We start from the raw sequence: 22,235 nt of genomic DNA on the forward strand, positions 1-22,235 counted from the left end.
TAACTTGACACGGGATGTGGTCTTTGCTCATCTTGCACACACTGCAGGGTAGGACGTAATGTGTCACCAATAGAGGTGTGTGCGTGTGTGTGTGTGGGTGTGTTTGGGTGTGTGTGTGCGTGTGTTGCTGCGTGTGTTTTTGTGTGTGTGTGTGTGTGTGTGTGGGTGTGTGTGTGTGCGACACTGCAGAATGGAGGGCTATACTTAGAGTCTGCTTTGCGCCTGGAGACAGCTTAGCGATGACACCCTCTCCTTTTGTCATGACTGGTTAAAGTGCCAAATGTTGCAAAACACGCTGTTGTTTCCTCTCCTCCGCTCTCTCTGTGATAACAATCCCCTTTTGGGGGTTCACTTTATTAACCTGTCACAGGTTAGCCGTCAACGTGCTAACCCGTAGCTCCCACTGGAGACATCAGAGTACGCATCGCCTGCGTCTTTGGGAATCAAACATGTGCACCCCCCCCCCCTTTTCGCTTTCACCGCACCTTGAGGAATAGTTGAACACGTTGTATTATTACTCTGAGGAACTCATGGAGGGTTAATGGTGAACATCTCTTCTATGAAAGACCCACCTGGTGTTGGTGGAGGTCGAGGCAGAGGAGTGGGTGAAGGAGAGGGAGTGGGTGGTGGTGGTGGTGAAAGAGGAGTAATGGAGGAGGAGAAGAGGGTGATGGAGGAGGAGCAGAGGGGCCTGTGCTCCATCGGGCTGCGACAAGAAGCTGTCAGTCAGTCTCCTCCCTGCCTCCAGAAACTCAAGGAGAAACCAGAAGCTTCCTGCCCCTGTTGTGAGACCATCTGCATGAGATATGTTTCTCTCTCTCTCTCTCTCTCTCTCTCTCTCTCTTGCTCTCGCTCGTGCTCTATTGCTCTCTCTCCCTCTCTCTCTCTCACACTCTCACTCTCTCTCTCTCTCTCTCTCTCTCTCTCTCTCTCTCTCGCGCACTACGGTTGAGGACTAAGAATCGATCGAGGGTCCGTCGCTCGCCCTCTCCCCGGCTCGTCTGTGGTCTCAGATGTCCTCCGAGCCACTCCTCTGACCTTCCCTCCCGAGTGGGGGTCGTCTGGCTGTGTTCTCAGGGGACCCCCGGAGCATAATAAGACCATGCTGTCAAACTCCCACCCAGCAGATCTAATGTCATTCGACATGCAGGACATCCATTAGAACCGGAGCGCTTCAGAACACATGGCGCTTTTTTAGGGGGTTGGTGGAGGGGAGGTGGGATTTGAGTGTTATTTTATAGTCTCTCAGGGTAACGGCGAGGATGTAAGCATCATCCGTACCGGTCACAGCCATTAGAGAGTAGCTTCATCAAAGGAGTCGTACCGCGACAGAACGGTGGCTGACGTAGTTGTGGACCTTGTGAGGTGCTTAACAACGTCACCGACCTGTTGGTGTACCTGTTTTTACTTTACAAATTGTGTTGCTAAGGGTCCTAATCACAGCTTCTTCTCTATCAAAGACACAGCGATCGTTTTAAAGTAGCTGAGGTTCATCTTGGCATTATTCACGTTAAATCGCTCGCTTACAGATATGTTTAAGGCTTATAATAATAACACAAGAAATAGTCCATCAAGGACGCAAAGCACTACAAGGGACAGGGGATGAAAGAGGAGACAAGTTGTGTCCAAAAAACAACCGCATTTAACATTTACGCTGCACTAAACTAACCACGACTCTCCATCTTGTATTGACATATTTTCCTGAGACGTCTCTCTTTCTCCCTCACACGATTTTTAATAATAATTAATCACTTAATCAATTAATTAATCACTGCTCAGCGCAGCAGGCTGGCTGATCACCAGCGGCCAAACAGCAGCAGGTAGCCTTGGTGACTACAATACCTGGGAACGGACCGAGGCAGCTGAAGGTACCCCCTGTCCCCGGTGTGTGTGCTATACACACACACACACACACACACACACTCAGCAAACACTCAACACACACGCATTCATAGCGCCATCCTGCGAGGGCCTGGCAGAGCACACACAAGAGTGTGTGTGTGTGTGTGTGTGTGCGTGTGTGTGTGTGTGTCCAGCCCAGCTGTATGACTGATGGTGGTCCCATCAATTGCTGCCCGCTCTTTAGGGCTCCCAGCCACGACCGGGCCCCTGGCCAAGAGCTGCCTTGGCCCCAGCTAATCTGTCAACAGAACCGGCAGCCAGTCGGGCTTTCAGGGGCCGCCAATGGACACAACAGGCCTGCGTGGCGCGCTGTGCTGTGAATGCCTGTCCTCCGCCACCACGCTGTCCCTTAGTCTGAGGGCTTTAATCTTCCTCTGTCTGCTTGGCAGCCGGCCTCTGATTGGTTCATATAGAGGGCGGCGGGCAGGGCAGGGGGATGGGGGGGGATGGCGGGTGGGAGAGGCGTCTATGGGTTGGAGTTGGTTGACCGTTGATTTTTTTATGCTCGCCCCTCGCGTCTCTCACGCCTGTGTGTGTGTCTGTGTGTGTGTGTGTGTGTGTGTGTGTGTGTGTGTGTGTGTGTGTGTGTGTGTGTGTGTTTGTGTGTGTTTTAAATAGAGCTCACAAAGGTTAAAGGTTGGCTTTGTGCTTGGTGGAGATATTGCTGGCTTTGTTTGTGCGCTTGTGTTGTGTTTGTGTCCACGCTGTGAAGCAGGGAGGTCCGTGACTCCATCGCACCGTCTCAACAACAGCTGTTTGCTTTATGATTTATTAAGAATGACGCTACCGCTCAATTCAGAGAGCCCTACTCCTTCACAGGGTGTATGTGTATTAACCAATGACCTGGACTCTATGTAATTTAAGTGTGGCTGTGATTTATAGATATGTACAAGCATGATCACATGACGGTTCTGACTTTGGACGTTCTGTGTATCATGGATGATGAACAAGTTCTCATCAACCATGTAACACAAATGTATTTGTTGCTGTTGTTTCTGAAGCATGCTGAAATATTGACTTGCCAAGTCACTTGGCAGGTCAACGTGTGAACAGCTCAAGAACAGCCCTCAGAATTGCCAATAGCCTATTGTTTATATTATTCATTTTTATGGTGCCATTTCCAAGGGAGCGGAATCATTCCATGTCCTTCATGCTCACCAATGCGTCAAGAGGAAAAGCCAAATGTTTCAAAATGTCGCCCGGGGGTCCTGTCCTTTATACTCACAGATGGGAGGGTGCTGAGAGCGTTTCATCATCCCCCTCCACCCAGATCCTCCACACCACAACCTGCTCAAGTATTGGCCTCAACGCCCGTGACACGTTTTGATTCATATAAACGTGTACGTGTGCACACACACATCTCTTCTGTTGTCCAGCTGCGGTTTGGAAACACAGATTCCTCCGTCAGCAGGAGGAGTAGTTTTCTGTTAGTGTGTGTGTATGTGTGTCTCTTGTTCCTTCGTTTTTCCCATCTGTACTCCATGTTCATGTCCGTGTCTAGTGCTCTTCCAGCATTGTGCTTGTATATCTCCATCTCTTCTGTCGTGTCGAGTCTAATCTGTTTCTGTTCCAGGGATCAGACCCAGCGTCTCACACGTGTCTCCTTGTCTCTGTTGTTGTCTTCCCCCCCCCCCCCCCCCCATAGCACGGCGCCAGAGGGGGAGGGCGAGGTCCTGCTGAGCCCGGAGGTGATCTACGGCCCCCCGGGGCTGGACCTGTCCTGCCCCGTGGCTCTGTCGGTGGCGCACTGCGCCGACCTCAGCGGCCCCGCCGACGCCGCCTGGGCTGTCTGTCTGAAGAGGCGGACCCCGGAGAACAAGTGGGAGGTAACCTCACCGTCACTGTTAGCCGACGCTAGGCGAAGGAAGGAGGAGAGAGACAACCGGAGCGCATCTTCTGCGTTCGCCGAAGAAGCGCTCCGGTCGCCTCTCTCCTCCTTCACTCGGACGGAGAAGAGGGAAAACGATAGACACCAAAAAAGTCAAAGTCAACTTTATTATCAATTTCAAAATATGTGCCAGACAAACAGAGGATTCAAAATTGTATTTATCTCAGGAGGATCAAATTTGGTAAAATAAGATACATAATATTTACAATAAGATAAGTAATTTAATATGTACAATAAGATAAGTAATATTTACTATAAGATAATTAATATTTACAATAAGATAAGTAATATTTACAATAAGTGAGGTGATTCACTTTGGTGGTTATGAATCGTCCTCTTGTTTCTGTCAAACCGTGTCTTTTTATTGCCAGGGGTGGGGGGGGCAGTGAGTGCAGAGCCGAGGTTTAGGCCCCAATAATAACCCGAGCGTTGTAATTCGGTTGACATGACAACACTGTCGACATCAATCCAGGAGAATGTGGTGTGAAGCGGTAGCGATGGGGCGGGACAGCAAGTCCTCAAAGCAGTTAGTTTCAGAACAAGCAAATTATTTTGCATCTATCATGGAATTGGTGTTCCAGGCTTTGGGCTGTCAAGGATATGGAGCCGGCTGCTGTTTAATATTTCAACGAGTAAACCCGTAAAGTCACATGGCCGGCACTCTGTCTCCCTCTTCTCTGGGCTGATAACACGGATTGAAAGAAGCATTGAAATCTGCAGGAGTACTATACATTTTGTCTATGTGATGAAGTGAAGATTTAGTAAACCTGCAAGTTTGGAGATCGTATTACAATCTAACCAGAGATATGCATGGCGTAGACATGTTCATTTTAATATAGAGTCTTGTTCTCTTTTCAATAGTTTTGTATCGCTAACATTGCATCTGCATCGGAGGAAGATTATTTCCAACGGAAATGTTTTGGAGGCGGGGTGGTAAAGCAATGTGTGAGCGTGAGGCTCCTCACATGCAGCTCCACAGAGCTGTTTTAGCAACACCTTAAACAGCTCCCAGACGCGTAGAGGAGCAGACTGGGACACGATTTTTTCACAACTCTGAGATCAATCTGAACCACAGCCATCGTTCCTCTCATCCATCCATCAATCTCCTATTGATCCATCCATCCAGTCATTCATCCATCCATCCAAACTTCCATCCATCCATCCATCTCCTTCCATCCATCCATCGACATTAGTGCATTCCCCAGCAGAATAGCCTCACGCGTGTTGGATACTTTTGTAATGTTGAGCTAACCCCATCAGAAGACTTTGGGGACCTCATAGGGCAGAATACCCCCCCACCAGAGCCACACACTCTTCTATGTCGCCTGCAGTGAAATCCTGTGTGACCCCCCGCCCCTTGTCACTGTGTGTGTGTGTGTGTGTGTGTGTGTGTGTGTGTGTGTGTGTGTGTGTGTGTGTGTGTGTGTCTGTGTCTGTGTGTGGGTGACATTTACACAGGATGTAATTTGCCAGCAGAAACGTGTCGCACAAAAAAAAAGGGGAGCCATGAAAAGAGCCATCAATTTATGTGTGTTATACGCCATCGGGGAAAAACTGAGATGAGAAGAGAAGGAAAAAGGATTATGTCCGGTAGGAGATGTCAGTGAGGAAGAACAGAAAAAAGGAGGGATGGATAGGTGAGGGAGGGGGGAGGGGGAGAGGGAGGGAGGGAGGATGAAAATAGGAAACTGAAGGAGGGAAGGAACAAGAGAGCGAGGGAGGGAGGGAGGATGAAAATTGGAAACTGAAGGAGGGAAGGAACAAGAGAGCGAGGGAGGGAGGATTAAGGCAGGAGACTGAAGGAGGGGGATATGAGAGAGGGGGGGAGAGGGAGGGAGAGGGAGGGAGAGGGAGGGAATGAGTTGTCCCTCAAGTAGAAGCAACAGCGTGACCCCTCTCTGTCAGTGTGAAATAATGAGCACTTTATCTCATGCAAAATGCCTCCACGATCACTGCTCCCCGGGCTTTACTGACATTACAACTCTCTCCCTCTCCGTCTCATTCTCTATCTCTCTCTCTCTCTCTCTCTCTCGTTCTCTCTTTCTCTCACTCTCTTGAATGCACACTCCGTGGCTCTCCCTCTCGTCCCCTTGGCTCCCTCTATCTTCATTTATCATCGTGTCTCTTAACGTGCACTCTTCTACCACTAGTACGTTTCTACCACTAGTAAGCTTCTAGCCCTCTTCTTGGCTGCTCTGTGGGAAAGGAATGGCACAGAGGTGGGAGAAGTTTGTTATTATTTTCACTTGTTTCCCCAAATGAAAAAGTATTTCGAGTGAGCTGCACACATTTTAGATTGAACAATCAGAGTGCAGAACTACACTACAGGATAGTGAACGACACTACATGCTGGTGCACAAAACCACAGGCTAGTGCACGACATTCTGTCTGCTTTCTCCCCCTCACTTCCTCTTCCTCTCTCTTCCATCTAGGTCGTAAAATGTAAATCTTGACGACGCTTTACCTTAACCTGACTTAACCTTAATTTATGCTTGTTTTATGCCGCCATTAAATGTCTGGCTGCCTGTTCACCTCTTGCACTCCCTATATCCCTGGAATGAGGGATGCCTCTTGTGCGCTCCTCCTCAAAGCTGCCTCCCTTTAGGATTTGGGGAGGTTTTCCTTTCCTTGGCTCTCAAGCTACAGGTTGGCACCAATGAAGCCTACTTGAAAAGTCAACGCACGTCGACCCTAAGCGCCATAATCAGGGCCCTAGCGCACGGTGTGTATGGCTATCCGTCACGCACCCCTGAAACTGGAAGGTCTGCCGTGCAGAGATTCAGCAACGTGAAGTGCGTTGTTTATACTCCCTTCCCCCGTGTTGTTGTCGGTTCTTATCAAAGACCCTTCTGACGAGTGTCTGTGGGTCTGTCAGTACGATCCGTCAGTCCGGTGCCCTCCATTTGATTTGGTAAAGCACCGCCGGCGCATCATTACGGTCAGAGCAGCGACTTAAGACGCCAGGGCGGTGCGGGCGCCGGCCGCTCGCTCTCAGCACGCCATGCGTCACGCCGACTGCCGGTCACGCTCAAGTGGGGCCCAAAAGGGTTTCATCGGAGAGGAGACTTTCTCCTTCTGCTCTGATGAGATTGGGCAGGTCTACGTGTCTGGGCTGTTCCATCCATTGTTTTTATATGAGGAAATAGACTATATTACACAACTGTATATAGCAAAGAATAACTCAACCGGGATTGGGTTTACAAAAATAAAAAAAAATAAAAAAATTTCTATGGGGGGGGGGGGGCACGAGTGACTTCAGAGGGGGGGTCACAGCAGGAACAGGTTTGTGCACCCCTGCTTTAGAGAGCGTAGATGCGGCCGGGGTCCTGAAGCCCGTTTTGGACTGGGACTGGGATTGAGGGCTACTGATTCCAACCTGTTGACCAGGATCTTGCCTCAACAGGAAGTGATGTCCATGGACGAGGAGAGCACCTCCTGCTACGGCCTCCTGGAGGCGGAGCGGTGCCACCTGCTGCTGGCCCACCCGGGCCACTACGCCCTGGTGGGCCGGCCCCTGAGCCAGGCAGCCGCCAAGAGGCTGAGGCTGGCCGTGTTCGGGAGCCCCGACCTCAGCAACCCGCTGGGCTACAACCTGAGGGTGTACTGCGTGGACGACACCCCCCACGCCCTGCAGGTGAGAGGGGGAGGGGGGGAGGGGAGGGGGAGAAGGAGGGGGGAGGAAGAGGAGGAGGAGGAAGGGGGGAGGAGGAGGAGAGGAGGAGGAGAAAGAGGAGGAGGTAGGGTGATGAAGAGAAGGAAATGATGATGAGGCTTATAATGGGGAGGAGGGTGATGAGGATGATTATAAGGATGAATAGAAAAAGAAGGGGGCGGAGTTGTAACGACGCTGACCTACCACACTCGTCAAAACCTGGGTAGACAGCCCGTAGCCTATGTCCGTCAGGTCCACAGCCACCGACAGCTCCGTGTCCCGCCGCACCGGCACCTTGTCTCCAGATGACCAGCCCACGCTTTGCATTCTTCTTTCAGTTCAGCGTATATATAAAAATCCAAAAGGTTCTCTAATCGAAGTCGCCTAGCAATGCGTGTCCATCGGGTTTCTCTCTTACACTCTGAATCTCACCTCCCGACTCCAGACTCCCCACTCAGTCTCAAAACTCTGAGTTCCACCTGCCCACTCAGCTGTTGCTACTTACCTGTGCTGAGCACCTCAACACCGCCCCCTCTGTGTGTCGTCAATAACTCTGTGTGACCCTAACCCTAAGCACCCTAAAACTAACCCTTTTCCTAGTATCGTAACAGGAGGTGATGAACAAGATTAATTCAATAGTTTTAGGTTTGAATGGAGAGTGTTTTAGGATTATTTTGAGGTTCAGTGGCATGTTGACATTACCATGAACGTCATCAGTTGGTTCAGAAGCTCTGACCACAATGCTCAACACAGCACGATACAAAAGGGAGGAACGACAGCAACGGTCCAAATTTTCTGAAAATATGTACGTTTCTAGACTTCCACTGACCGACTGGTTTGAGTTTCTCAGAACATGAGGTTAGTGGCTGTCAGCCTCCATCCAGAGACACAGCAACACAGTGCAGATCGCTCCTAACAGCTCAAACATCACAGTGAACAACTGAGCCATGCAGAATTCTCAGGTCTCCTCCAGTCTCCAGACTGGAATGCACATTAGTAAATATGACATTGTATGTTGTTTTGACATAAATGACTCTTGAATAAACAAGAAAGCCTAATAAAACCCCAGTATGCAGGACATAAAAAGAAAAAAGAATAACGAACAACATAGTTTGTTGATCATAGTCCGTAGTTATCATTGACTTTACCCTGGCATTTTAAATGCTACTGGTAAAGCTTGCATCAAGTCCATATATTAAATATGCTTTAATGTATGGGTGATGCATACATCTATGTTTTACACTATGAACACCTAATGAACACAAACATCATCACAAGCAAAACAATTACATTCATAATCAAATTAATTTACAATCACTGTATGTGCGATGCATTTACAGAAGAGCAGGATTTAAATACACTATGATATAGACAGCTTTTAGATAGTCACGTACCTGAGTTCACTGTAGCAATATGATCCTCGTGGCTTGCATTTCTACACAAGTAGGAGATAATTAAAGGCATTCAATGGAATGAATTCTCAGGAGAGACTGAAGCTAGTGTGTGTGTGTGTGTGTGTGTTTGTGTGCCTGTGTGTGTGTGTGTGTGTGTGTGTGTTTTCTAGGGGGGGGGGGGGGGGGTGAGATGCTCATGCACTTTGTAAACTCTTTTTAATTGCCTTTGTTCTGCTGGGTGATTAGACATGAGTTGTGCATTGGGACTCCCAACCAAACGCTTCCCAACCAAATCCTGGAAGTTAACAGCACATGAACTTTATCTGGATGTTTCTCCTCCTCCTCTGTTTAAAATGCGCCCGTCCAGCCCGCTGCAGCCACGGGGGGGAGGTCCTTAGAAGAACCAAAGCGGGGCTTTTTAATTACAAACGCTAGAGATGCTTGGCGAGGTTGCCTCCCCCCGGCCCCCCCTGCTAAGCCTAATTGAAGGTGCAGTTAATTAAACGTGAGGCGGGTTATTATTTCACTCTGTGCGGCGCGCGTCTGTGTACCAACACATTACAACAATCAGGAGCCGCTCCCAGTGGGGTTGCTGGTGTGGCGTGCCGGGGTGCTGCTCAACGGCAGTCTGCCCCCGGCGGAACACACCAGGGCGGCGGTAACGGCTTTTACCTCATTATGTGCCACTTTCCAAGATAATCAGGGTAATTAATTAGATGTATTTTATAATAGTTGCCACCGGTGACCAATTTGCATCACGCTGCTATGCCGTCGCCTGGGGAAGGAGAAGGGTTTCCCAGTAAATCAAATCAAAAAAGACAACAGTGCCATTTGCGGAGGCTCCGTCCACTAGCTGTGGTGGATGAATGCCGCAGCCGCCTTGTTAACACTACCTCCGTCCGTCGACGGATCTCATTGACTTTGCATGGGGCGCTCGCGAAATGCATTGTGGGTGCGTCCGTTCTGTTGGCTCCGTGGCCTGAGTCAAAACATTTAGGAATGTTCAACTTTTCAGGCAGCGCCGGATCCGTCGGCCAATCAGACTGCATTATGCAAATATACGCAAGGACACTGTCCAATGAAATCGCCTTTGTAATACAACCCGGAAAACACATGAATACGTCAAAAAGCCCCCATCCGTCGACAGACGCATGGAGTGTGAACAAGGCGTGAGAATTAACAGCCAAGGCACTGCATGATGGCGCTGTCATAAGTTCACTGTTCATTCACAGGAAGTGCCTGGTGGGTATTGATAAACAGCCAGTAAGTACTCTTCCATCAGACAGCCGCCCATGAAGGAAGAGTGATGCAATACGTGTTATTGGTGAGACCTGTTCTTAACCTCAACTCATTAAACACATTATTTTGGAAAGTTGCACAAAATATGTTAAAACACTTTCCCTCACATTTGCCTCAATGTGTTAAATCTGTGTTCTAAATCACAGTTTTAATATATTTTAATTAAAATAAACAACTTTAGTCTTGTTCTCATCATGTTGACAGGCAGATGCAGTACATCTAAAATCAATTAAACAATAAATAAAACTTGTTATGAATACATTTCCCTAGACCAATCTGTCCCTCTTTCTGGATGAAACGATCACAAGCAGTCACATCCTCCCCTCTTCAGCGCACAGACCCGCGCTCATGTTTCATTTTGCAGGCCTGTAAACGAGATGTCTCCTATCGCTGAAACCCAATTGTCCGTATTGACGAATGGTGATTGCGTTAAACGATATTACCATATGGAAATCGCAATGTGGTGCATTCAGACAGTGTGTAATTATATCTCCGCAGCGAGCGATGGTATTATGATATTGATACGTTCCATTTTATGTGATGGCGTTTTTTTTGTATATACATCTTATTGTCACTTGAAAAAGTAGTGTTGTCATTTTTTTTGATGTATATTATAGTTAGTTTTTTAGTAAAGATTTCAGGGGATTAGTGATTAAGTTTAGGTATGAGGTGTACTTATACGTTTATAAGGTTGAAGGAAAGAAAAGCCAGTGATGAAGCAGCCATCATGGGGAGGTCAGTTTTGATCATTCGTGAGATCTTACAAGCTAAATACAACTGAATACTTCAAAAGAGATTCAGAGGAAGAATGGATTTCCACCATGGTCTGAATCACACAAATAAAGGTCATGATCGCTTTAGTATTCACTCAAAACGACCTGTGAAAGGATGTCTCGATTAGTACAACTAAAACATAAATGTGCTTCTTTAATAGTCCTCAGAAAGGCCTTTGTTGGGGTCTGAGCCATAGACCGTAGGAAATAGGTTAGAACCATCAACACCTGCATGAGGCAGCTGAAGCCAGCATACTGCAGTCATTCACACCGGCCATTATCTGGTTGTTAAAGGGTTCTGGAGGAGGGTTTGTCGCTATTACAGGTGTAAATCACACACACACCACCCCGGTGTGGAAATGACAACATTAAAGGGCTCAGAAGAACTAGGCCAGACTTTGAACCTGATTACAGAAGACAACATGCTGATGTTGACCAGAGACTAAGATGATCCGTCCAAGGTATTTATTATTTAATCGTTTTTATTACCTAGATACATTAGGCTAAGGTTGATGAGGGTGGATCGATACATTTATCTTAAGGATCGCGGTTCACTTAAAGGGTCATGCTAATTATTTTTTTCTTCCGTATGATAAGCAGAAGTGACACGATTAGCCGTCGATGGCTATTGGACGAATAATGAAGCCACACGGCTAGGCTATCTGTGTAACCTAATTAGCAAAGTCATTAACGTTTACCAAAGAAACTCATTAATAGCTCCCTCCGTTTCTATTGAGTCCATTTCTATTCATTGAGTGCACTTTGTTGGTGCTGCAAACAAAGAGTTTCGTAAAAAGGTTGAATATTATATTATATGAATAATAATATTATATCATAGCTCATAGCATATATAGTATCATATATCACATCATATATCGTATCATATATCGTATCATATTATATTTTTGAAAATCTAGCTAAATAAGCCAAATGTTTTGATGAGGCCTAGTAGTAATGGTAGTATCATTAGTAGCAGTAGTAATAGCAGTAGTAGTAGTAGTAGTAGTAGTAGTAGTAATAGCATTGGTAGTAGTAGAAGTAGCAGTATTTGTTTTAGGTAATAGTATTTTTTTATTCTAATTATATTATTTTGGTGTTGCTACATGTTCCCTTACGTCTTCTTCCCTTCATTACTGTGGTAACACACTGTGTATACACAGTATGTTACACATACTGTGTAGCGTGAACCAACATTATTTAATCAAGATATGTAAATTCAATATCCACGTGTTTCAAACTGTATTAACTGTGCATCCGTCTAGCTTTAGATCTAGTTTCATCACTAACTACCGGCCAAATAAAAGGTTACCAGCATACAAAAAACATGGACATACAGTCACAGACATAGACACACAAACCTACTCATCTAGGGGCTAATAAACAGCAGAAAACACACACACCCCTCAGATGAGTCTGTGTGAATGCTGACGACGGCGCAGCCCTAAAGCTCCTCACCAAAGATTTGCTGGATTGAACTTGAATCCAGCAAAAACTAGTATATTTTTGCATGCCTAAAGTTACTCATTCTCTCAGTCAAGAACGGTTATTTTTTAGGAGGTGATTAGCTCAGCTAGCGTTTAGTTTGTCCCCGTTCTGCGATAATTGATTTCCCTCGTGAGCCTCTGGCCCAAGAATCAACTCTTAATATACCTGCTCGTACACTTTGCATTTCCTCTCTGAGAGAGAGAAAGAGAGAGAGACTCAAACAACTACAAAAGTCGAAGTGAGTAAAACATCGATACACGTTGTGACCTTTCCAGTTTGAGCTCGCCCTTGTCGGTACAATGTAGAATCACGCCTGTGGTTAAAGGAGTTGGATGTCACATATGCATTATTGATATTAATTGAGTTGCGTTGAGCAGATCGACTATTTCCCCCGTTCTGATTTGTTTTGCTGGTTTCAGTGGGTTTTCGGCTATGACTCGTTTATTTTCTCGTGCTATACATCTGCTGTGCTAAACATTTTTTTGGTGATTTTTTATTAATTTTGTTTGTTATGGTATCGGCATAGCATGTTATTATTCCATGGTGATACGTTGATAGATGATAATTACATTCAAACTGATGTTTCGCACATACTTACTATAATGCATCTTGTGGAAGTCATCTGCCCTCCTGTTCGTAGTAAAGCTGGCCGGCCCAGACGGGTTTTTTACTGTGAGGTCTGAGTTGATGCACAAATGCATTGTTTTATCATAACGACTGAGGATGCTTAAGTGATCTGAAGAAGACTGCTGCGAGTTGATTTTATCTGTGAAGAAGATATCTTCACAAAGGGACTACGAGGGCTGTATTTCAATAGTCACTCTGTCGCGGATCCCGCTCAGCTCTGGTGTCCTCAGATTGCCATTGGTCTAATCTGTCCCTGAATACACAGTGAGAGCAGCGGCCTTTAGGGGGGGATCACACAGAAGGCTCTGGAGGCTGTAGAGTCTGTTACCCTGCCTTTCTGTTGTAGCCCATATGAAAGCAGACGTTTTTACTGCTACCACCGCAGAACGTCTGCACTTAACCCTGCAAAGATGCTGGGCGCTTTGAGCCGGAGTTTAAGTTTTTTTTTTTTACTCACAGCGACGATAAAAAGAGCCTAATCACCAACGCAAAAGCAGTGAGCAAAACGCTTGATGGCAGTTACAAAACAGCCATTCCCCGGCTGTTAAGTACCATTGGTTGTGATCAGGCCGCTTCAGATGGCCATTAAGCGTGTATGTGAAGGCTGTGATTGGCTGTGATCCTCAGCGACGATCAACCTCCCCTTTAATTAACACGGAAGCTTATCTGACGGCCAAATTCCAAACTAGACCAACAACCAATCAGCGCAACGAGCAACGAAACAAGCGATAGGAAGGAGGACCACCGAAAATAGCTGTGGACCGCAGCCCGTGTGTGCATTGTACAGAGATAACTCATCCGGCCCTCTCCCCTGGACCCCGGTCCCCCCAGGCCGTGGCGGTGCTGGAGTGTGTGAGGGGAGGCCGTCTGCTGGAGGAGCCCAGGACGCTGCAGTTCAGTGGGAACGGCTTCAGCCTGCAGGTCTCCATCCAGGACCTCCCACAGCTCCTCTGGAGCATCAAGCCCTTCACCACCTGCCAGGTAATCCCCGGAGATACGGGGGGGGGGGGGAGACGAGTGATTGATTGAGTAGATGAGTGCACAGGTGTACAGGTGTGGGTGTATGTGTGTGTGCGCATTTGCACAATTGAACATGCGATACAGACATTGTAATGCAGGTTGATAGTGGACCAACACCGGCTCCAGTGTACCAGCCAACAGTACAGTGTACACTGTCACTGTACTAGCACTGAAACAGACTCATTTCTACACGCATGGCCTCCAACAGAGGCGTTCCTGAAGTCCTCTGAGACCCAGAGTGGCGAGGCATGTGGCCCTTGTTCCTGTTTTAATTAAATCCTGTGTTAATGAATAAAGGGAATAATAAAAAAAAAGGTTGTCTTTTTTCTCAACATATGATTTAAACAAACACAAATAAGAACAATCAGCCGCTCTGTGCTTACGGAGTCTCTCTCTCTCTCTCTCTCTCTCTCTCTCTCTCTCTCTCTCGCTCCCTCTCTCTCTCTCTCGTACGCATGCGTGAGTGAATGTGAGCGAGAGCGGCTGAGCGTTTGGCGTGGTGATTGAGTGATTTTTCTAACTTTATTATTGTCTATTTGTTTGCTTTTGTATGTTTGTTTTGTTTATTAGTAACCTCTAGTTTGGTCGGTTAATTTGTGTTTGTCAACTTTGTTTGGATTGTTCGTGTAACTTCTTTTAACGTTAACGTCGTTACCGGCCTTGCAGGGCATAATACCCGCAGGTACGAGGTCGGAGGCGGGTGGGGAGAAGCTTTCACGGCAGCTCTCCCCCGCTGCTCAGGTGTCCGTGGAGCGGTGTTGCTTGGCGATTGGGGAGAAAGTGGGGTGTAACTCCGTTAAGTTTGCCTCGCGTATGAATAGTGCGGTGGTCATTTTTCTAGATAGTGTGGATAAGGTGGCCCCCGCTTATGCGGGCCCCCCGGTGGTCGCCACGGTTGTTCCCCCGGTGGCTGTGGTGGATGGTTTTGTTGGGCCATTGGTTGTACCGACGCCTGACGTCGTTGTCGTGCAGAAGGGCTGTGTAGTTCGATATGAGGGGGCACAGGAGCTGCAGGAAAGGTCTGACCTTGGGCAACATGTTAGCCCACATGCTTTAATGGAAGAAGAAGAGGAGGAGGTGATGGAAGAGGATTCCTTGAAAGTTTTGTGTAAAAGAAAGAAATTAGGTACCAAAAGAACAATTCCAAAGTAAAAAGAATAATAAGCTCTTCTTCCGAGGAGTCTGATACAGAATTGATGAAGGATTCTCAACCCCAAGAACAAGAAGATAGGCCCACTGATTATTCTTTTGAAAGCATCAAAAGATGCTTAAACAAAACAAAAGGGCACAAAATACAATTGGAAAAGTACTTCCCCAATCTGAGTCCTTTTTATTGAGTCCGTAAAACATATTGGCTTGAAAAGGAACACTGGGGAATCTTCTGACAGTGTTTTTTCAGGAAATATTTTGCCTTAAAAAATTGATTGTAAAATTGAAATTTGAGATTCCTTCCAATGATGAGAGTTTTTAAGCAGTTTTCTCTTTTTTATTGTATAAGTGTGTTTCTTTTTAATGCAGCCCTTCCCTTTTAAAACCATGTGTGATTTTATTGCAAGGGACTGTTTTAAAAGTCCCTAGTGCAAGGGACTGTTTTAAAAGAGCTTCTCTCTATCAATTTTTTAATGATAAGAGACTTGACATTTTATTCATACAGGAAACACATAGCACACTTGATAACGAAAGAGATTGGAAAAAAGAATGGAGTGGAGATGCATTTTTAAGTCACAAGTCTTTTAATAGTGGTGGAGTCTGCATTTTGTTTTCCGATAATTTTAAACCAGTTTCATACAATGAGGAGGTTGTAGTGGAAGGATGACTTTTAAAAGTTAAAACACAGTATGAAGACGTGAAAATGTTTTTTATTAATATTTATGCCCCAACCAAAGGGACTGACCGGTTATTGTTTTTAGACGCACTTGGTGAAGTAATAAACCAATGTGATAGTGATGAGGATTTATTTTTAGGAGGTGATTTTAACTGTACTGAAGATTCTAGGTTAGACAGGAATCACCTGGAGCCTCATCCTGCCTCTCTGAGGCGACTCACACGTCTAACGGCATCTTGTGAGTTGAGGGACATATGTAGAAGTTTCTATGGTATTCAGAAACAGTACACCTGGGCTCACACAAAAGACAATGTTTTGTCACTATCTAGGCTAGATAGGTTTTATTGTTTTTAGCACCACCTCAATATTTTTAGAAGCAGTTTTATTATTCCTGTTGGTTTTACTGACCATTGTATGGTATATGGCTCAGTTTTAATCAATAAGGTAGAAACAAAAAGTGCTTTTTGGCATTTTAATGCTACTCTTCTAGCTGATAGGAATTTTGTAGAGGTTTTTAATTTTTTTGGGGTTGAGTACAGGAAGAGTAAGGGGGATTATATCTCCTTACAACAGTGGTGGGATGTGGGCAAGTGCCGGATCAGACAACTACGTCAACAGCATACTCTCAATGTTAGCAGGGACAGAGCCAGGTCAATGAGAGAACTGGAGATTGAGGTAGTGGATCTGCAGAGTCTCTTGCAGAGTCTCTCTAAAAAAGTCTCTTGCAGAGTCTCTCAAAAACAGTCTCTTGCAGAGTCTCTCTAAAACAGTCTTGTGTGCCTGGCAGGCTGATCACTGATGATGTCATGTTAATTCAGGATTTTTTGGAAGTCTCTGGTTCTTTGGGAGTAGAGATTGGTCTTATTTCCATAGATCAGGAAAAGGCTTTTGACCGGGTTGAACATCAATACCTGTGGCACACGCTGCAGGTTTTTGGTTTCAGCCCTGGTTTCATAGCCATGATCCAGGTTCTGTTCCGTAACATTGAGAGTATGTTGAAGATCAACGGTGGTTTGAGTGACCCTTTTGAAGTACAGAGAGGTGTGAGGCAGGGATGCAGTCTGTCGGGATGCTTTACTCCCTGGCCATAGAATCCCTACTCCATAACATAAGAAAGAAATTGTCAGGTGTAGTTTTCCCAGGGTGCAATGGTTGTTTTAAGATTTCTGCTTACGCTGATGATGTTGTGGTTTTTATCAAGATTCAAAGAGACGTTTCTATCATGGAGGATATTATAAAGAACTTCAGCGTAGTTTCGTCCGCAAGGGTCAACTGGGCTAAGAGTGAGGCATTGGCAGTCGGCGAAGGTGTAGCCACAGGTGTAAAGTTGCCAGATGGGCTAGTGTGGAAAAGAGGTGGGATAAAGTATTTGGGTGTGTTTGTTGGAAGCAAGGATTATGTAAAAAGAAATTGGGAAAACACATTGGAAATAGTTGAGGGAAGGGTCAGGAAGTGGAGATGGATCTTTCCTAAGCTATCATATAAAGGCCGGGTGCTGGTTTTAAAAAAGCTGGTATCATCCTTGTTGTGGCACCGGCTTACATGTGTCAACCCGCCACCTGATCTACTGCCAAAGGTGCAGGCTATTTTGTTGAATGCATTTTGGGATAAACTCCACTGGCTACCCCAGAGCCTCCTGTACCTCCAGAAGGAAGAAGGCGGACATGGACTTATGCATCTGGCCAGCCGAAGAGCCACTTTCCGGCTGAAGTTCATCAGAAGATTTCTAACAGGGCACAAGGACTTGGTGTGGAAACCCCTGGCATGTTCCATTTTAAGACGTTTTGGTGAATATGGATTGGATACATCACTGTTTTTACTAGATTTGAGCCCTTGTGTTTTTAACAAAATTCCTGACTTTTACCGCAGTGTTTTTAACGTGTGGACTCTTTTTAAGAAGGAAAGGGTTGTCTGCCCCGCCTCATTCTACTGGCTGCTTAATGAACCAGTGGTTTCAGCGGGGCATTTCTCAAGGCATGCCACTTTCGGACCAACATTCCAAGGAATGTTTTGCAAATCAAAGGTCACAACTTTGGGGCAGGTGGTGGAGCTGGCCGGGCCAGACCTGGAAGGTGCCGCAGCCTTGGCTGGACAAATGGGGGTGAGATCAATGCGGCTCGTCCAACAAAAGGTTTTAAACAAGAAAAAATTGAATGGTCGAACAGACCATTTTGGTGTGAAGGAGGATGGGAGGCCTGAGTGGAGGGCACTGTACAAACCACCATTGGTCAAGAGAATTGCTGATTTACAATGGAGACTTTTACATGGAATAGTGGCTGTTAACTCTTTTATCTCGCTTTGAAATCCCAGTGTTTCGAATGTTAATCCTTTTTGTCCGCAGAGGGAAACCATTTTTCACTGTTTTTTAGAAGGCCCCAGACTTTCCACTCTGTTCCCCTTTTCTAGAGAAGCTTTTCATGGCTTTTGGGGAATCTTTCACAAAACTGATTTTTATTTTTGGTTTTAAATATAGGAAAAACTGTCAGGATTCTCGTATGGACTGTTGTTTTTGTCTCCCCCTACCTGTTGGAGTGTGATAATTCTGGACTTTGTTTATGTTTATAGCCATGTGTTGGTCATGTGCCCGGAGTAACACCTATGTCCTTATTTGTGCAACTTCCTGCCTTTGTTTGTTTCCCTCAATTTTCTCTGTTCACCTGTCTCTCATTTGGTATTGATTGGTTGAGTATTTAAACACTGCCCTTTCTGTTCACTTTGTCAGATCGTCACAGAATGTACTGTTTGCTACCTGACTGCCACGGGATTGAGACTAGAGTGAAGCTCTTTAAAGGGAAGTTATAGTTTACTGTTCTTCCCGGTTTTGAACCCTGCCTGTTTTGGACTAAGTCTTCTGCCTATCGGTTTTGGATCTCTTGCCCGTACCTGTCCATCTGTATCTGTCTGCCTGCCTGCCTGTTTACGAACCCTGCCTGTACCTGGAATCTGACTTGCCTGCTGGACTGTTTGGGAATAAATTATTTCGATCTGCAATTGATTCCCGTTCTGAGTTGTGACAAAAACTGCAGTCACAAGTGTGAACTTTTAAATTTTATAATTTAAATATAAGTGGTTATTTATACAAACCGCAAGAGAAAGGTTGAGTGCAGCCTGGTTGTTGAATGAAAGATCTAGAGACTTTCAGCAGAAGCAGCTCTGTGCGAGGTGGAAGAGGGAGAACTTGTATTCCGGGAAGGGTTGGCCTGAAGGAGTGATTGTTACGTGTGTTTATTTGTTTGTAATTTTGTTTTGGTTTTTCATTTGTTTTGTATGTTTTGTTTTTGTTTTAAGTGATGCGAAATTGATAAAGTGAAAATAAAAAGGTTTTAAAAATCAAAAATCTCTCTCTCTCTCTCTCTATCTCTCTCAGGAGTTCTCGTTCGCCCAGGTGTGGGGCCGGGACCACCACCCGCTGCAGTGTGCCTTCTCCTTGGAGTGCCTCGGCCCCCCGCCCACACCCCCACAGCTCTCCTGCAAGATCAGTGTACGGCAGGTCAAAGGTTGCGAGCAGATCCTCCAGGTGTACACGTCGGCGGCGGAGGTGAGCCCAGAGAGTGGGAGTACAAGGAAGGGGGAGAGAGAGGGAGAGAAGGGAGGAGAAGGGGGGAGAAAATGGGAGAAGGGGGGAGAAGGAGGAAGTAAGAGGAAAAGAGGGGGGAGAAAAGGGGAGAAGAAGGGAGGGAGGGAGGGAGAGGGTGATAGGGGAAGGGAGAACGGAGCAAGAAAGACATGCCCTCGTTGTTAAAAACACCGTTTTCAAACCAGACGTGCTTCAGTCTGATTATTGTTCCATTACTCTGAAAATCGTCCTCTTTCATCTACTTCATTCTTCTTCCTCCTCTTCTTCTCCCAGCAGAGTGAAAAGGGACCAATTCCTCTCTTCCCCCCGTCCCACTGTCCCCTCACCTCCGAGTTGGGGTCCAACGCCTTCAAGATCCCCCCGTCCATCCATCAGCGCATCTGTGCAACCTTCGACTCGGCCAACTGCAAGGGCAAGGACTGGCAACTGCTGGCCCAGAAGCTCCACATAGACAGGTAAACACCACGTAGACAGGTAGACAGGTAAACACCACATAGACTGGGGAACACCACGTAGACTGGGGAACACCCAGTAGACAGGTGAACATCATGTAGACAGGTAGACAGGTGAACACCAAGTAGACAGGTGAACACCATGTAGGGCTGCTCGGCATGCAGGGTTGATGGTTAAGTCGCAGGCAACAGCTGTATCTTATGTACCATAGCTGCTGATAACTGCACAGGATGAAGCAGAGGTCATGTTCAACAGCAACGTTGTATGGTAATCTGTTTACTCAAGCCTTGGACGATATAAGGACAGTTGCATGCCAACAAACCAATATTTTAGTTCCTACAAGAATTTGATTGAGAACTTTTGTGTATTTGTTTATGTGACGAAGACTCATTATCGCAAATCCTAAATCCCTATACCCCTATATCGCTATCACAAAAAGTCCCTATTTCGCAAATTGTCCCCAAATTGAAATACAGACTTACATACTGGGTTAGGTACATGGCTTACTCCCTTGTTCTGGATTTGACCGGTTTGCCAGGGCGTAGCGCTTGCTTATTATAAACCCTGTGGCCAAAGTTTAAGGTGTTGTTGTCGGGCAGAGGTGTGAACCATGTGACCCGGAGGTCTGCATCAGCTCTACAAGTTTGTTTTTCATCCATTCTCATTACCAATGGCAACACACTGTCGTGCAGGCACTAGCTAACAATGCTGCGCATGACTCGAGAAAACAGAATACTTGCCCGCTACGTCTCCTCCACCTGGCTCCAGCTCATACTTCGAGGTTGTGACGTGTTTCTGAACAACAGGGTGTTATCCTTTGAGAACACAGTGTTCACAAATCAGAACAGACAGTACTATAAGCCGCACAGCAATTCAGTCACAATACCCCCGGAATCACTTGCGTTGTTCCTTAACCAACGTTTTTTTTTTTTTGAATGTTATTTTTTCACTTAATTTGAAGGCACTTGGTAACGTGAGCAGCAAACGTGTTGCTCTGAACCAACGCTGGGTTTACCGAACGAGATGTAATGTGTGAACATTTCCACAGCCGAATTCTTACACAACAATACCTGTCATGGCAAGAATAGCAAGAGTTTAACTGCGTGTGGAACCCAGTAAAAGTCCACCAGCAGGTGTAATAAAGAATTATGTACCTTGTTAAGCAGATTTTCTTTGCAATTATTTATTCAAGGGTGCTCTGGCTTCATTAAAGCATCCTCACTTTATTGATCAGAGAGTAGGCCGGACTGTTGGAAACAGTGCCCTCTGCTGGATGCAGCTGACAATTCGATCTGAAATATAGGGGCTTTGATTCTATAATGCATTTTTCCCTGTAAGCAATTCAAGTGTTTATGTGTATCCTTGCAAAAGATTCATTAAAACTGCAAAGTAAACTCAAAAAAAGAATACAATGACGGCAACATAGTACACTTAGTTTAATCTATAATAAACACAATCTTATTTATTTTATTCTTAGCCACTTTCAATGATGAAATAAAATACATAAAATCTTGGAAAGGAAACAAACCTCATCTAGTTAAACATAGTCAGGGACCTTTATATATAGTCAGGGACCCAGGGAACTTTAATTTGGAACATCTTTGGAAAAGTTTCAACATTTAGTATAAAGCTATAATGCAACGTTGTTTATTTTTGTTCTATGAGCAGAAATTCAAACAGCAGTTATTTTCCATATTTACCTTTCCATCCTCTCCTCTTTCCACTGGCCTCTCCCTCCCGCCCTCCCTACCTCCTACCCATCCCTCTCTCTTCCTCTCCTTTCCACTCTCTCTCCCTCTCGTCCTCCCCCCATCCTGCCCCCTCCACCTCCCCAGGAACCTGAGCTACTTCGCCTGCCAGAGGAGCCCGTCAGCGGTCATCCTGAGCCTGTGGGAGACCCAGCACCAGACCTCGGGGGACGTGGACTCCTTGGCCTGTGCTCTGGAGGAGATCGACAGGGCCCCGTCACCCAGGACATTCACCCCACTGGGGCAGGGCGGCGACCGGCCAGACTCTGAATTCTCTTAAAACACAGAACGCCCACGGGGGGCGGCAGGCCTTTGTAGGGTTCATGTCGGGAGGACCCAGACAGACCCTGTAGGGGACTTTTAAGTTGCAAGAGCTCTGGTGAGGATCCTGTGGTGGAGCTACAGGTTGAGGATGAGGAGGCGCAGTAGCAGGGGTGGTGTTGGAGCCCGCCTAGCGGTTCCACCCAGAGGAGGGGGCCGAGGAGGAGGAATGCCGCCGTGAGGAAGGCGAGAGACTGAAATCCTGGAGGCTTTGTTCCGCCTGCGGTGTCGGCCACTCCGAGCCGCGCGGCACAGCCACAGAAAACACCTC

At 46.3% G+C, this 22,235-nt stretch overlaps 1 protein-coding gene across 1 annotated transcript in view; it reads left to right on the plus strand.

Moving 5' to 3' along the window:
• The window catches only part of LOC307074205 (netrin receptor UNC5D-like), a gene marked incomplete at both ends in the record, with an annotated part of 176,739 nt that extends 154,816 nt beyond the window's left edge, over nt 1-21,923 (plus strand). Inside the window, 6 exons of the mRNA XM_079734231.1 lie at nt 3,548-3,728; nt 7,194-7,424; nt 13,852-14,001; nt 19,233-19,403; nt 19,716-19,897; nt 21,731-21,923. Of these exons, the coding sequence (XP_079590357.1) occupies nt 3,548-3,728; nt 7,194-7,424; nt 13,852-14,001; nt 19,233-19,403; nt 19,716-19,897; nt 21,731-21,923 (1,108 nt within the window). The remainder of the gene's footprint in view (nt 1-3,547; nt 3,729-7,193; nt 7,425-13,851; nt 14,002-19,232; nt 19,404-19,715; nt 19,898-21,730) is intronic.
• Nucleotides 21,924-22,235: the final 312 nt, after the last annotated feature.

This window comes from Pollachius pollachius (assembly GCF_949987615.1).
Source record: "Pollachius pollachius genome assembly, chromosome: 4".
NCBI classification, from domain to species: Eukaryota; Metazoa; Chordata; class Actinopteri; order Gadiformes; family Gadidae; genus Pollachius; species Pollachius pollachius.